General features: G+C 38.6%; 2 protein-coding genes across 2 annotated transcripts; one reads left to right on the forward strand and one right to left on the reverse strand.

The window, feature by feature from the left end:
• The first annotated feature begins 514 nt into the window (after positions 1 to 514).
• On the forward strand, positions 515 to 4,363 carry rhof (ras homolog family member F). The gene is made up of 5 exons (XM_044174867.1): positions 515 to 848; positions 1,187 to 1,274; positions 2,349 to 2,458; positions 2,827 to 2,961; positions 3,187 to 4,363. Exons 1-5 carry the CDS (start codon positions 714 to 716, stop codon positions 3,346 to 3,348), a joined length of 630 nt encoding a protein of 209 aa, XP_044030802.1. The 5' UTR covers positions 515 to 713; the 3' UTR covers positions 3,349 to 4,363.
• On the reverse strand, positions 4,090 to 13,065 carry tmem120b (transmembrane protein 120B). The gene is made up of 12 exons (XM_044174861.1): positions 12,896 to 13,065; positions 10,762 to 10,880; positions 10,261 to 10,377; positions 10,062 to 10,121; positions 9,857 to 9,952; positions 9,664 to 9,753; positions 9,427 to 9,492; positions 9,216 to 9,277; positions 7,122 to 7,214; positions 6,800 to 6,864; positions 6,488 to 6,556; positions 4,090 to 6,119 (listed from the first exon to the last, which is right to left on the reverse strand). Exons 1-12 carry the CDS (start codon positions 12,956 to 12,958, stop codon positions 6,003 to 6,005), a joined length of 1,017 nt encoding a protein of 338 aa, XP_044030796.1. The 5' UTR covers positions 12,959 to 13,065; the 3' UTR covers positions 4,090 to 6,002.
• Between the last annotated feature and the right edge of the window lie 5 nt (positions 13,066 to 13,070).

The following is a 13,070-nucleotide window of genomic DNA, read 5'->3' on the forward strand; positions in this document are numbered from 1 at the left end:
CCTCAGAAATTTTGGTTTCCTGGGAAGTAAAGTGAGTATTTTTGGTCAATCATCATGAGCATGGAATACCACATATATTAGACTGACATTTAATGAATTACCATTAAAGGATTATTCCATGTGGATTCAAACATCCACGCCTGACAATGAAAAGGGTGGGTGGGTGGTTTATTATTATAATTTGTGTTTCATCTAAGAAGAAGAGGGAGTGGCCATCAGAGCATCTCCACACACACATTAATGACTTCACCGACAAGAATCTAGGACATTTTTAGTGTTATTTCACACGCACACTTCTGTCGATGGAGGCAGTGCTTCAGATTGAGTACCCACCCATAAAATGAAACAGGCATGCACATGCAATAGAGGAAGTAGGAGCAGCTGGACTCAACTGCTCCACATGTGCAACTCAGCTGCAGCATATTCTTAGCCTGAGATGCTCTCAGTGAGCAGACTGATAATAAGACAGGAGACAAGTGTAGGGGGTCAACTGGAAACAGCCTCAGTATGACAGGAACAGGAAGTGGTGAACAGAGCGAGCTACCTGGTAAAGCATGAGGCATGTCTGTTCCTCTCTCTTGACACTGCCTGTACATCATCTCAGCCTTTCCAAATATAGATTCATCAGACTTTGCCATGTATTTAACTTAAATCTGGAGGGAGTTTCTTCAGCCCCGTCCTGCCTGGCACCTGTTTGATCGTTTGGAGGCGAAATGACACAAAACGGTGCTGGGACTGGTAATGGTACCACAAAAAAAGGAGACCAACTTAAAATTGTGATAGTGGGAGATGGAGGCTGCGGGAAAACATCACTTCTGATGGTTTATGCTAAAGGTGATTTTCCAGAGGTAAGAAAAGCTTGCATGTCATGTAGTACCTCATCTCTTAATATTATTAATTCATGTTAATTAATTGTATATTAATTTAGTAGTACAGATATGTTTTTCTGACCATAACTGTGAAAGACTCTAATAACGTTGAACATTGAACATATCAGCCCTTCTCTCAATCCAAATTTAGTAAAAAAAAAAAACTAAACAAAGTGAGCTGCATCTCCTAATATTATAGAGTTCACTAATAAATAAAATGTTATAACTTATAAATGGGCAGAAATATGAAAGATTATTAAATACACAATATAGCTGTATCATAAAATGGACATCTTTCTCTTGTGTGTTTAAAACAGAAATATGCGCCATCAGTGTTCGAAAAATATGTCACCACTATCTCTCTCGGAGGAAAAGAGATAATGCTCAACCTGTATGACACAGCTGGTAAGACTCTTTATCAAAAATCACCTCCATGTTGAACCTCCTTGATTCATTTTTTAGTGTCAGTACAGTACATTTATGTGGAGAGATATCGGGAGGGGGTTAGTTTTCTATCTTTTAAGATATTAACATTCAGACATCCTCCCACTGTGTGTTCCGTCTTTATTCGTGTTGTTCTGACACGGAAAGACACAGAGGAAGTGGTAAAGGTCAATCAGCGCATCATCAACACCATCTTTCAGGAACTAACCAACTGTTTGTACATTAGTAACTACTAACAAGCTGTTATGGAATCAACTTTTGAGGCAAATCTAGTGCAAACTTACTTCACAAATAAGCAAAAAACATATAACAAGTAAAATCTCCTTATTTGTCCTGATTTTATGCTAAACATGTGCTTTAAATTACTTTATATGTTCACCATAACTGTATTTTTATTTTAGCCATCGACCAATATTAGAGTCAGACTCATTAGAAAAGAGTTAGAAAAGTGTCACATACTGGAAGTTAAGTTAAAGTTAAAGGCAGATTTTATTTCCTACTTTTGTTGATATTAGTTATTAGTATGTTATTTAGGTAAAGGTCTTACACAGTTATTTGGGTTTAAAAATATAAACACTCCAGGTTTTTGAAGAAAAATGTTTTCATATTTGGCACATAAGGGTATCGAAAGCCTTACTATTTTGTATTAGTTATACCTGGACTGAGGTATTGATTTGGCACCAGTATCGATTTAAACAATACCCAGCTTGATCCCACTCTAAAATTATGTATTTCAGAAACTTCTGTATTTCTGTGGGGCATAAAACATTAAGTTCCCATGTGAACTGAACAGTTTTTCAAGTCAGTCATTCTCAGGAAAACCAGTGACAGACAGTTTTGGCAGATTATCTTTTGTACAATTGCAGCAGGGTTCCTTGCATCAGCAGAAAAGGAAACTGAAGCCAGGATGTGGTTTCACACCCTAACTTTGCCACATACGCCATATCTGTATGTTCAGGCTGTTGCTAAGACCAGTTTTTGTTTAGACTTTTACATTTATCAGCTAACACGTCTTGTATGCCTTCGTTGTTTCAGGACAGGATGACTATGACCGACTACGGCCGCTTTCATACCAAGAAGCCAATCTGATTTTAGTCTGCTTTGATGTGACCAACCCCACTAGCTTTGAGAACGTCCTGATAAAGGTAATCATTTCTATGGTGCATTAACAATGTGCCAAGTTACACACGCAGGTTCAATGAAACAAGAATGTCAGCATTTAACTGGAGTTTCAGTTTACAGTTCAAATTTCAGTTTGTAAATGATTGTTAGAGTCTGGTATGTTGTTGTTGGCTGCATTCTTTTAGCTATGATTAACTCATGCAGCTGAACCTGCATGTGGACATTGACCCCCATGCGTGCAGCGGGGACTCAGTGTTGTGCTGGGACTCTCTCTTCTCAGTGCTGCTTACAAATAGTGTGCTGTCAAAGAGTGCAATACTGAAGCATAACACAAGTACATGTAAGACATACAATGACTCAAGATCCTTAAATTCTTATTTTGTTCACCCAGTGGTACCCAGAGGTGAAGCACTTCTGTCACGACACTCCGGTCATCCTGATTGGCTGCAAGACTGACCTCAGGAAGGATAAAGAGTGTGCAAGGAAGCTCAAGGCCATGAATCAGGCTCCCATCACTTACACACAGGTAAGGCAAGAAGAAGTGCGCAGGCATTTTGTGATGTATAAAAAACAACAACATAGGCCTATGCAAGAGGAAGTACCCTAACCAGAACCTACAACCACATTTACTTGTACTACAGTTTCAATGCAATAACAGATGCCTTCAAAATGTACATGTTTCTTTACTTATCGCCTGTTTATCACAGTCATACAGTCTAATTCCTGGTGTTAATGTTGGGTTGGGATGTAGGGTGAGGAGACCCGGCAGCAGATGAACGCGGAGCTCTACCTCGAGTGTTCAGCAAAGTATCAGGAGAACGTGGAAGACGTTTTCAGAGAGGCCACCAAAAGAACTTTGGCCTTCAATCGAAAACAAAGGAACTATAGGAGGAAGAAATGTGTCGTTTTGTGAAGTCAAAAGGACAGAGGCTTGAGGACTTCACTCCAAACAGCTGTATGCTTCTAGTACTCATCAGTCCCTGTAAGTTTGGGCCCCACTGAATCACCAGCAAATCTCCCTTTACTGTCACAAGAAAATGACTAATGTTGTAGCAGGAAGGACAATTTTGCAAGAAGTTGCAGCAGTGTGGAGATTTTCCAAAGTGGTGTACAACTTGAAATGTACTTTCACTTTTGTATGAGAAATTTCATTTTTAGTATTTTTATATTTTTTTTCCTGACAGAACATTTTGTACTGTTTCCAAACCAGAGTATTTTATTAAAACATTTATATCTACAGTTAGTTCTTGTATTGTCAACTTGGATTTTTTAAATTAAAATGTGCTTAAGATCTGCTTTAAAAACAGCTGTTAGATAACACATTCCCAGACAAAATAGTTGTTGAAATTCAATATATCATGGTACTGTAGCTTTAACAGTCTTGCAGGGAAAAAACAAAACAATCTTGATCAACACCCAACAGGGTTAGTTCATTTCTAGTAAAACATAACACTGAATTTGTTTTGGAGCTGTGTCAACTTGAGGCAGGGCTCTTAGCTTTACCAACAGCGCCCACTAGTGTTGGAAAGACTGAATGTGCACAATGGCTGCACAAGTTAGGTATTTGGGCCACACTGTAAATTGAAGATACAACACTGAAATAAATACAATTATTTTCTGTCTCAGTGCACAAGAAACACAGAAATAGCTACAGTTTTTTTTTAAATTAGGTGTTTAATTATTAATATATTTTTTTTAACAACAATGTACACAGATTGAGAAATTGTCTCGTTACTGATCATACTCAGGCACCAGTTACAGTCTTGAAATGAACCATGAAAACATTGTTTAACATCAGCTACATCATAAAAATGAGGAAATCAAGTTGTTTTGTGCATTCTGGCAGCTCTCGCATCATATGTAACATTTTGGTCTGTAACTCAAACATGCTTCAATTTTCCCTCAATAAAAGTAATACATAAATATTAGGATTCTCTTCAGCACGGTTGCTTTGTGGGAAATGACAGAAATGTAACGCTACTATCTTTTGATGTTTCAAAATACATTTTTGTTGCTGCGACAGGCTGAAGGGAGAATAAGGCATTAGAGACCTGACACTACAACTACACCTGTTCATCTGAACCCATCTGAACTTTTGCTTGAAAAAAAACCCCAAACCCCCAAAACACCCCTTTTGTTATACTTTCAAACAAGCATGAAACACGAACCAGACTACACTACAGTGAAGAGCAAAAGCTCCAGATTTGGCCATAAGTAAATTCATACAAATATTTTATTTAGTATGTTGATTGGAATTAGATTTTAAAGATTTTTTTTTTTTAATTATTAGAAAAAAAACCCCCATAATCCAGCACGTTTTAATCATCGTTCTGTATCTAGTCCTACAGTACTAGCTCCAATAGCAGCATTTGATCAAAATACATTTCTGCAACATCACATAAGATGGGAATTAATAGTATGTTGTTTTTCTTCAAGTGTTAAACTAACTTTGAACTTCTCATATCAGGGCTTTGTGATATAATGTTTAATAAGCTCGAAGCAAGATTTACATTATGTATTACAATTTGTTAGCATTATGTTAATGAGAACATAAAAGCGTAACCGCCGAGTTCACATGAAAACCTCCTTTAATCCTCACTGGGAACAACCGTATTTTAGTAAATACAGTACAAGTTTTTATGTCTGCGTTCATGTGACTTTGCCAGATAACTGAGTTTATCAGCGTTCGATCATACAAAAAAAAAAAAATTATGGCTTTTGTAACTGCTGTCTGAAGGGAGAAACAGTGTTGAGTTCCCTTGTATCGAGGAAAACAGCAAAAACAGCTGAAACTGACTTGACGGACAAAATACACCAGAAGGAGATTTGTTTCTGAATTTGAAGTCATTTTGGGCAGTCAAGTGTCAGGTTTATGTTTTCTGAAGTTGTAGACCTACATTTATCATCTCCAAAAACAAAAATCTAGTAAAAAAAAAAAAAAAAAAAAAAAAAAAAAAATACTGGTTAGTAGTGAAATAGCACAACAGAAGGTTGAGAACTACACATAAAAAAAAGTTAGATAATTCAAGAAATGAAACGCAGTGCCAAGTTGAACAATTTTCTTCAAGCTGGAGACAGTTTGACAATTACTACTTCACAGAAGTTTGAAGTATGTACATGACAGACTTTAGGTCTTCAAAAGGCAAACTGTATTCTGTACTGTTAAATCGATGCTACCCGCCCTCTTTTAGTTGCATATGATTTGAACAAAAGGCTCTCTGACAAGATTCATGCACTGACACAAACACCCAAATAAAACACATTCTGTCCACTCGCTTTTTATGTACAGGGTAAAGCGCCAAACTGTATCAGGTGAACGCCACTTTGTGGCGTGACCAACTTGTGCAGCGACACCGACGATGAGTCACTAGAAAGCAAAAGCCTGTTGGCCAGACACTTTGGCTGGACGCTACTGCTGTCATCAAAGCCTGAGAGAAACAGAGGTTTTCAGCTTTGTCTTCTCCCGGCATGATCGTACCGTGGTCAGTCTATCAAGCGATTGTGCGTGTTGCTTCAAAATTACTGGCCGCTTGTAAGAATCTGAGGTGTCTTCAGTGAGTTTTTGTCTCAGTCATTTTTTTGCACCTTTTCCTGGTTTTTCTGAAATTTTTGGTGGACAACTTTTAACGTAGTGAGGAAATTTCCCAGGAATAGGACGAGAAATGTCAGTGCCAGCATAAATACCTGAAAGAAAAAGGACAAAAAGAAGTTTTATTTCAAGACAAGTCATAACATGCATTTTTATAACTGTAGCTATGTCTGTATTTCGAAATGCTGAAGGGCGCCGACATGTTAAGTAGGTGGGGATAAAATTCTTTCAAACACTACATCAGACTTCAAACTACTTCTTTTAAACAAACAAACTTCTTTTGACTTCAGTTGCCAACTCATATCGCAAACTCTGACTGTGACCTCAAATGTGCTTGTGTGGACAAGACAGGCTCCACAAATGATTTAAAAAAAAAAAAAGCCAATCAAACTTTCTCCTTTGTTACTCCGTCTCGACACGTCTCTTCGCTTTTAAGCAGTGGATCTGCCACTGTTATCCTTACCTGCCACTCCTTACAGTCCTCACGTCCTCCCAAGCGAAACAGAGTCACTGAGTTGTACAGCTGCCAAAACTGTGAAGGAAGAGGACGCATTATCTTCCATAATGTTGCTGCACAAGCAAATTTCGCTTTGATCCACATGTTTCTCCTCAGCTGATGCAGTCTCTTAAAAATGCTACATTTGTGCAATTGTGTGCTCTTAAAAATAACACATCTCTTTTCATGCACTCAACACAGATCAAACAATGCACTCTCCTCAAGCTGTAGTTTGATATTAAACAAAAGTAGAAAAAAAAAAGTGAAGTTTTGACTTACATGGCCAAAAAAGAGGAATGGCAAAAGAAAAGTGAGGCCTCTCCACATCCAGGACTGAAATCCCTCTGCGGAGACACAAGTGACCTTAGGACAACCTGACACAGAATACTCCACTGTTGTTGTTACTCAGTCGTCTCTACACAACAATCTGTCATCAGTGTGGCCTTACTCAAGTTGCTCTGACATCTGCGTGGCAGCACATTGATGTTAACAACTGCCTCCATCTCTCACCTTTGCCCTATTTTTCCAGACATGGTGTTGCAGATGGCTCAAGAGTTCAAACGATTGAAATGACTACCACCAAAAATAGCTTACAACTTACCCACTGTGAGGTCCAGCTGATTTCTCTCTCCTAAAGCTCGCAGCCTGTACAAGCAGCCGCTCTGGTAGTAATACTGGAGGAACTGGACAAAGCCTGGAGGACAAATGGTTTGCAGATTACACCACAGTCAACACTGAACAGATCAATTAGCTTCAGATGTTCAAATTCATGTCTCAGTGCTGGAAAGGAAAATTATTTTTGAGGACTAGCATCAGCTTGTCAGCGGTTACCAACCCATAAAATAGAATAAAAACAAACAAACAAAAAAAAAAAGTCAATAGCAGCCTGTGACGTGAAGCTTTGCACACTGAAATGGGGTCATTTTGTCCTCAAAACAAACAAAACAAAGGAGCCTCATTGTGTCAGTTTTAGCTGAATTTGTTAGGTGAGGCTTTTTTTTTTTTTTTAAATGACCATCTGTCTGTTTAAACATTTGACTTATCAGCCAAAACCCCAACCAGAGAGCCCCATCGCATCAGTTGTCACGTCGTGAGTCTACATGTGATATATACGAACTGTAACCACCAGCGTGTGAAATGACTTCACTTCTGTATTCTGATTACAAGACATTTTTCACAAAACAACTTTTTTTTATTATGAATGTAACTAATATCAGCAGGCGAGCAGTGAAGCATCTACGAAACATGATTCACGTCCTTAATTAATAAGATCGTCATTCACCAAGATCCTTATGTCTAATTACGTCCAATGAAATCGAGTCCATTTAGTGTCAGACGTTAGTATGAGGAAGGTTCAGTCCCCTTCCCTGGTGTTCACTTCCTCTAAAACATGTTTATACTGTATTTAAATCACACTATGTTGCAGGAGAACCACACCTTGGCCTGCTCATCATACCGTGGTGTAACAGAACGACAGCATCTGAAATGGGAAAACTGTCTCAAACAATGTTGTTAATTTTTCTACATTTCTGTCACTGGGGGAACCTCAGCACCTCCCCGCTTAGATATTTTATTTGGAGTTGGGTTCTGTCATCTGTTTTGATTTTGGTTAAGAAAAAAAAAAAAAAGACAGATTAAAAACCTTTCAGAGTTAATTATTCTCCTATCTCCTCTTTTTTTTATTAGCAAAGAGCAACATACAAAACATTCAAGTACAACTGAAACGATTTAATCAGTTATTAGTCGGTCGACAGATAATTAATCCAGCAACTATTCTGAGAATCGATAAATAGTTTCAGTCCTTTTTCAAGCAAAAATACCAACATTTCTGTGGTTGCAGCTTCTCCAAGAAGTGGCTGCTTTTCTTTGATTCTTATCACTGTAAACTGACTATCTTTGGTGTTTGGACTTTTGGTCAGATAGTCAAGACATCTGAAGACCTCACCTTGGAATTATAATGGGCAAGTTTCACTATTTTCTGACATTTTATAGACAAACTATTTATCAATTAGTCAAGAAAATAATTGGCAGATGAATGAAAATAATGATTAGTTGCAGCCCTACATTCAGATATTCATTTGTTAAAAAGAAAATACAGTATGAATCAGAACACAAAGATACATATGTAACAACAATAATTCTCCTTTATCTTCCACAGCTGGTGTCCCACAGACAAGCGTCTGGAACATTTGAGGCACTCTGTCATGTACTGTCAGTCTAGTAAATAATTGGTAACAAGGTATGGCTACATGTGACCAAAGTCAACAAAAAACCTGCGATTTTTGCTACAAGGTACTCACAACAAAGTAGGGACTACATGTTCCCTGTTTTAACTAACATACATCACACCAAAGGAAAAAGTTACTGCTGCTTTTGAGAATGAACCACCTGTTATTGCCAATACAACCAGCTCATGTTTGGGTACGCTAAAAAAATGATCACAGTTAATTATTTTAACTGGGAAATGGTCCCACAAACATACTATGAGAAGATTCGACAATGGATCCAGATTTGATAAAATTACATCATACCCCAATCTGAACAGAATCAATAAAAATGTTTCTGGTTATGACCCAAACAGCATTAACTTTTGACACCTGAAATTCAAGAGAGCGAACATCATTCTGTACGTACACGACAATGTAACAAATACACACATTTTGTTCCAAGTGTAGTTAACAGATAAAATTCTTACTTTGATATATGGAGAAAGCAAGGAACTGGCTTCTGAACATCTGATACATGGGCCCCTCTGGCCTGTAACAAGACAAGTTTAAACAAAAACAGAAAGAAGAAACTGTAGCTTTTATTGCCTTTGCAGTCGCTAACCTGTACGTGTTTGTACAAAAGCTCAAATATCATTGCTGAAACAATGTGACACTATGAAATCAAGGACAAAAACTCACCAGGTAAGCATCACACCTGACAGAAAGGTGGATACATAATGGTGAGACACCCACCAACCTTTGATCCTGAAAAGAATAAGAAGAGCACAGGAAGAGGTGAAGAAAGCAAAAAAAAAAAAAAAGCAGTGAAACGAGTTATAGTTTGATAACCCAGTAATTCAGCAAGCACATCTTCAAAACACAAATCATAGCTTTACAGTTTCAACTGACTGCCTCTGGATTGAGGTCACAACATACCTGGAGCCATTGCTCATGAGGATGCTTTCCCTTATGGTCAATGTGCAGTAGTACCACACCAACAAAAAGTTGAAGATTTCATCAGTGACTCTGAAAAAAATAAAATTAAAAATATTAATTAAAACAGTGAGCCACTCTTCAGATTTGAATAAGTCGACAACAATAATGATTGAGGGGGAAACAGTTCTCTCACCGACAGTTGAGAAAGAAGAGGCAGGTTATTGCTCCAAACATCAGGATTATTGTCATATAAAGCTTGAACTTCTCATACTCGTCTTTGTAGGCAAATCTATGTGAATAAATGGAGGACAAAAAGAAGATGAGGAGCTGACAACACACAAATCCAGAGACTAAACCTGTCTTTTCATGATGTCCTCAAGGCTGAATACTTCACATACTTTGCCTGGTTGCTGAGAAGCGTTACGTTCACGTTCCCCAGGACCAAATTCAGGTACAGCCTGAAAACACACACACACACACACACACACACACACACACACACACACACACACACACACACACACAGAAAACAATTTGAGAAATAAAACTCACTGTCTGTAATGTGGAGTAAATTGTGAACATGAAAAAGGTACTGACCCATTTTTCTTTGGCAAATATGCTTCCATATCAAAGAACACATTTTCTTTATCTTTGATTTGTGTTTTGATGTCCATTATCAGTTCCAATTCTTTCTCATCACATTTTTGCGCACACCTGTGAAGAAGAGACAAAATGATCATGAGCGGAAACGTAGACAAGAGGAGGAATATGTTAGCTCTCCATGACCTAAGACACAGTATCTTTTATGATGTGTTTCAGAGTGATAGAGATAATAATAATTTAACCATTAACTCTGCCTTTTCTACTTATCATTCCCAAAAAGTCACTGTGAGTAATCGTAAACGGTTTCCTCTCCTTGCTGACTTGGCTCCACAACCATTTTCTTGAGTGCTGACAAAATCAACTTTCATGCACACTTTCCACAGCCTGTTCAGTACAAGGGAGCCAGACTATGATAAACCAGCATACTGATTGTAGTGTAAGCAAACAATCTGTAAAAGAAACTGGAGTGTTCTGTCCTGATCAGAGATTACTTACTTGGTCAAGCTGTGCCTCAGGTCTTTTAGGCATTTTCTCTGTTTACTGATGGCGCTGCTGCATGTTGCCTGAAGACTGGTGAGCTCCTCAAGTTTTTGTCTGTATATTTTGTGAGTTTCCTAGCGATCAAACAAACACACAAAGTGAGTGTAGCCCATTTGCAAGGGTAGAAAAGTCTGCTGACTCTCAGTGATGGCCAATAAGACATACAAATGCTCCTTTCTGCAAATTAACAGAAATGCAGTCACAAATGTGTCAAAATACAACAAAGCACTGATGATGGGTGATTACAACACATACAGAAATCAACATACATCACATTTGTCAGATTCCCCTGAAAGCTTATTTGAAAAAGTGAAAATGTATCTTAAGTTCTGGGCAAACAGAGTCTCTCTTCAGCGGAGATGGTAATGCTTCACCCTGTGAAATCTTGTCTGACCTTTTTGTCTGAACACAGACAGCCCATAATACTGTATTGTATGGTGAAATATATATTCCAGTTTATGTGCATTCATACTGGTAGCCCAGACCACAGCTTTCAGCATCACTGCCCCCCTCAATCAGCGCTACTTGACATAACTGCTTACATTTTGTATTCACATATGCAGAATCTGCAGGATCATGTAGTGTGGGACTGTCAAGGATCCAAGACCAAAAAAGGTTTTTGTTAAAAGACTTCCACAATCAAAGTTTCATTTCACCATTAAAGTGGGAGAAGTGGCCTGAACAAAGGTGTTTTGTCAGCTACTGTAACTTTCTTCACCTTCTGTCTCCTTCAATGTAGGGCTGCTAGAAAATGTGTTTTGGGGAGTGTTGTTTAAACGTACACCATCTTGGATAGTACAAACTGAATTTTATCTGGTCGCAAATCCCAAAAGTAAAAATTTTAAAATACTGGCCCAAAAATACTGGCTACAAAACTGGACTCTGGGAAATGTTTGATGGAGGCTGTGAACTCTATGCATGATCTACTGCTCGTCTGTTGTGTCCTTGTGCAATCCATGCTTTAAGATTAGCAACATCCCGAAAAGCAGTAATAGGTCCTGACCTTTCCGCGGGGAAAAGCAAACAGACAGCTAATCACACTAGTCACTGTGTTTTCTATGTATGTACAGTATGTATATCACATAGCAGTTTTCTCATATCAATAATGTTAATATGCGTGACCAATGAAAGGGATGTGTTATTCCAAAAGGTTTACTACAGGTCAATCAACAGTGTGTACCAAGTCTCTTCAAACCCACAGCTAGGACTTGAACCTGAAATGCCACAGATGTAAAACTATACAATTTAGAAGGAAGCAAGTAACTAACTATGAATGGGAGACTGTTTCTGTGCAGGTGAAATATTTGACATTAGTTATTCAGCAGAAAATGTAAGCTTAATTTCAGAAAATCCCTGAACAGTTAACGGTCACCTTCATCATCTTTCCCTACGGAGCAGCTCCAGATTTTAAATTTTGATGGCATCACAGGTCCACTTCTGTGATGTCTGATACCGGCAATGAGGAGGGGGCGGTCGTGTCACAACACCACAGACCACATGATGCAATATTATACCTCAAAGTGAACGGTATTCTTTCCTATCACCGACTACTTACAGTTGTTGTTTCAAGTTAGCCAGCTAGCGAACGTGAGCTAGCGTGGTAATGATGCATGATGATGCATTCACTGACTGCGAAATAATTTACACAGGCAAAGCAACAGTAACAAACACGTGGAGTTACCTTTACGACCTCTAAGTAACTTTGGTAGCAACCATTTCAGATTAATCAATCGCACATTAGTAACGTTACACTGTGTGGTTAGCTAAGTTATTGTAGCTGCTCATTAGCCGCATAACACACTAGCAGCAAGACAAGCAACCTGCTGCTAACGTTAGCGGCTTTAGCACACGGATGTAAAGATGATAAACGTCCAGTGAAACATACTCAATATCCCTCAGATATTGCTACCAACAGCGCAGTTATTGGCTCAACGCTGCGTCTACGGCTGGGCTGAGAATGAATGGCGAATAGGAAGGAGCCATCCAAACTAACGTAGCCACTAGAGTATCGGCTGTCAGTGCCATCCACAACAAGATAAAGCCAGCAATCTACCATAGATTATGTACTCGTTTTAGTGTTTTCTGTCACCTGTAATTGTTGATATTCCTCGTCAATTTCCTCCCACTCCGTCTGAAACTTCGGTTTGGACATTGTGGTACAGCAGCTGATGTACCGAAGAGAACGGCTTCACAAGGTTCACGCCGAGTCTCTCCTCACACTGACTGTCCACTCAGAAGGCTTTTTTTAACAGGGCTGCACGGAG

Source organism: Siniperca chuatsi, linkage group LG18, assembly GCF_020085105.1.
Source record: "Siniperca chuatsi isolate FFG_IHB_CAS linkage group LG18, ASM2008510v1, whole genome shotgun sequence".
Lineage (NCBI taxonomy): Eukaryota > Metazoa > Chordata > Actinopteri > Centrarchiformes > Sinipercidae > Siniperca > Siniperca chuatsi.

Bases quoted from the DNA above. Each gene is read 5' to 3' on its own strand.
- tmem120b (XM_044174861.1), bottom strand. From the start codon at position 12,958: ATGTCCAAACCGAAGTTTCAGACGGAGTGGGAGGAAATTGACGAGGAA. The intron at 9,493-9,663 runs GTATGTTGTGAC...TATTCTTTTCAG, and splicing joins CTCATGAGCAATGGCTCCAG to GATCAAAGGTTGGTGGGTGT. The intron at 7,215-9,215 runs GTAAGAATTTTA...TTTGTCCTCCAG, and splicing joins TGCTTTCTCCATATATCAAA to GCTTTGTCCAGTTCCTCCAG.
- rhof (XM_044174867.1), top strand. From the start codon at position 714: ATGACACAAAACGGTGCTGGGACTGGTAATGGTACCACAAAAAAAGGA. The intron at 849-1,186 runs GTAAGAAAAGCT...TGTTTAAAACAG, and splicing joins CTAAAGGTGATTTTCCAGAG to AAATATGCGCCATCAGTGTT. The intron at 1,275-2,348 runs GTAAGACTCTTT...TCGTTGTTTCAG, and splicing joins CAACCTGTATGACACAGCTG to GACAGGATGACTATGACCGA.